This window comes from Penaeus monodon, chromosome 29 (assembly GCF_015228065.2).
Source record: "Penaeus monodon isolate SGIC_2016 chromosome 29, NSTDA_Pmon_1, whole genome shotgun sequence".
Lineage (NCBI taxonomy): Eukaryota > Metazoa > Arthropoda > Malacostraca > Decapoda > Penaeidae > Penaeus > Penaeus monodon.
Genome location: NC_051414.1, coordinates 28503530 through 28504122, shown reverse-complemented (window position 1 = coordinate 28504122; position 593 = coordinate 28503530). Strand labels below are relative to the sequence as shown.

Below are 593 nucleotides of genomic sequence, written 5' to 3'. Positions count from 1 at the left end.
TCCTCGAAACTCACACGAAGAGATTCTCGTTGGAGCCGCCGATGGGGTCCCTGTTGTGCACCTGGTTCGTGTTGACGGCTTCGTTGAGAGAAGCCATGACGAACTCGCGGGCGACGTCGAGCGGGAAGTAGGGCGACGAGAGGCCTTTGATCGTCTCGATGTTGGCACTGGGACGGGGGGTGCCACATGAGGCGTGAATCATCGAGTGTATAGATATGTTATCGGCGTTAATTTGGTTACTAAAGGTTCGCCAAATAAGGATACGAAAGTATACGAAAAAAAGAAACGAACGAGCGAAAAAGGAGAGGAACACAGCACGGGAGTACAGTGTTATGAGAGGAAGGAGCAGAGCAGAAGGGTTGAGATTCCAGCCGTCCGAAGCATTATGATTTTTCCCCCACCACAGCAGTTATGGCATTCGATGGCAGTCATATGAGAGACCACCGAATTGCAGGAGAACAGGGTGGTTACCGGCAAGGTGGCGTGCAGGCAGGGCATCAGGGTGTTGTCGGTGATTGTGGGTTGGCAACAACACATAAAATAAAAGAGGAAAAAATAAAACGTTAAGGGTATTTAGGTTGCAATTTAGCGTA

General features: G+C 49.9%; 1 protein-coding gene across 1 annotated transcript in view; it reads right to left on the bottom strand.

Moving 5' to 3' along the window:
- LOC119591819 (ryanodine receptor-like) overlaps positions 1–593 on the bottom strand; it is a 115587-nt gene that overhangs the window by 311 nt on the left and 114683 nt on the right. Inside the window, exon 36 of the mRNA XM_037940564.1 lies at positions 15–167. Coding sequence (XP_037796492.1) covers positions 15–167 — 153 coding nt within the window. The remainder of the gene's footprint in view (positions 1–14; positions 168–593) is intronic.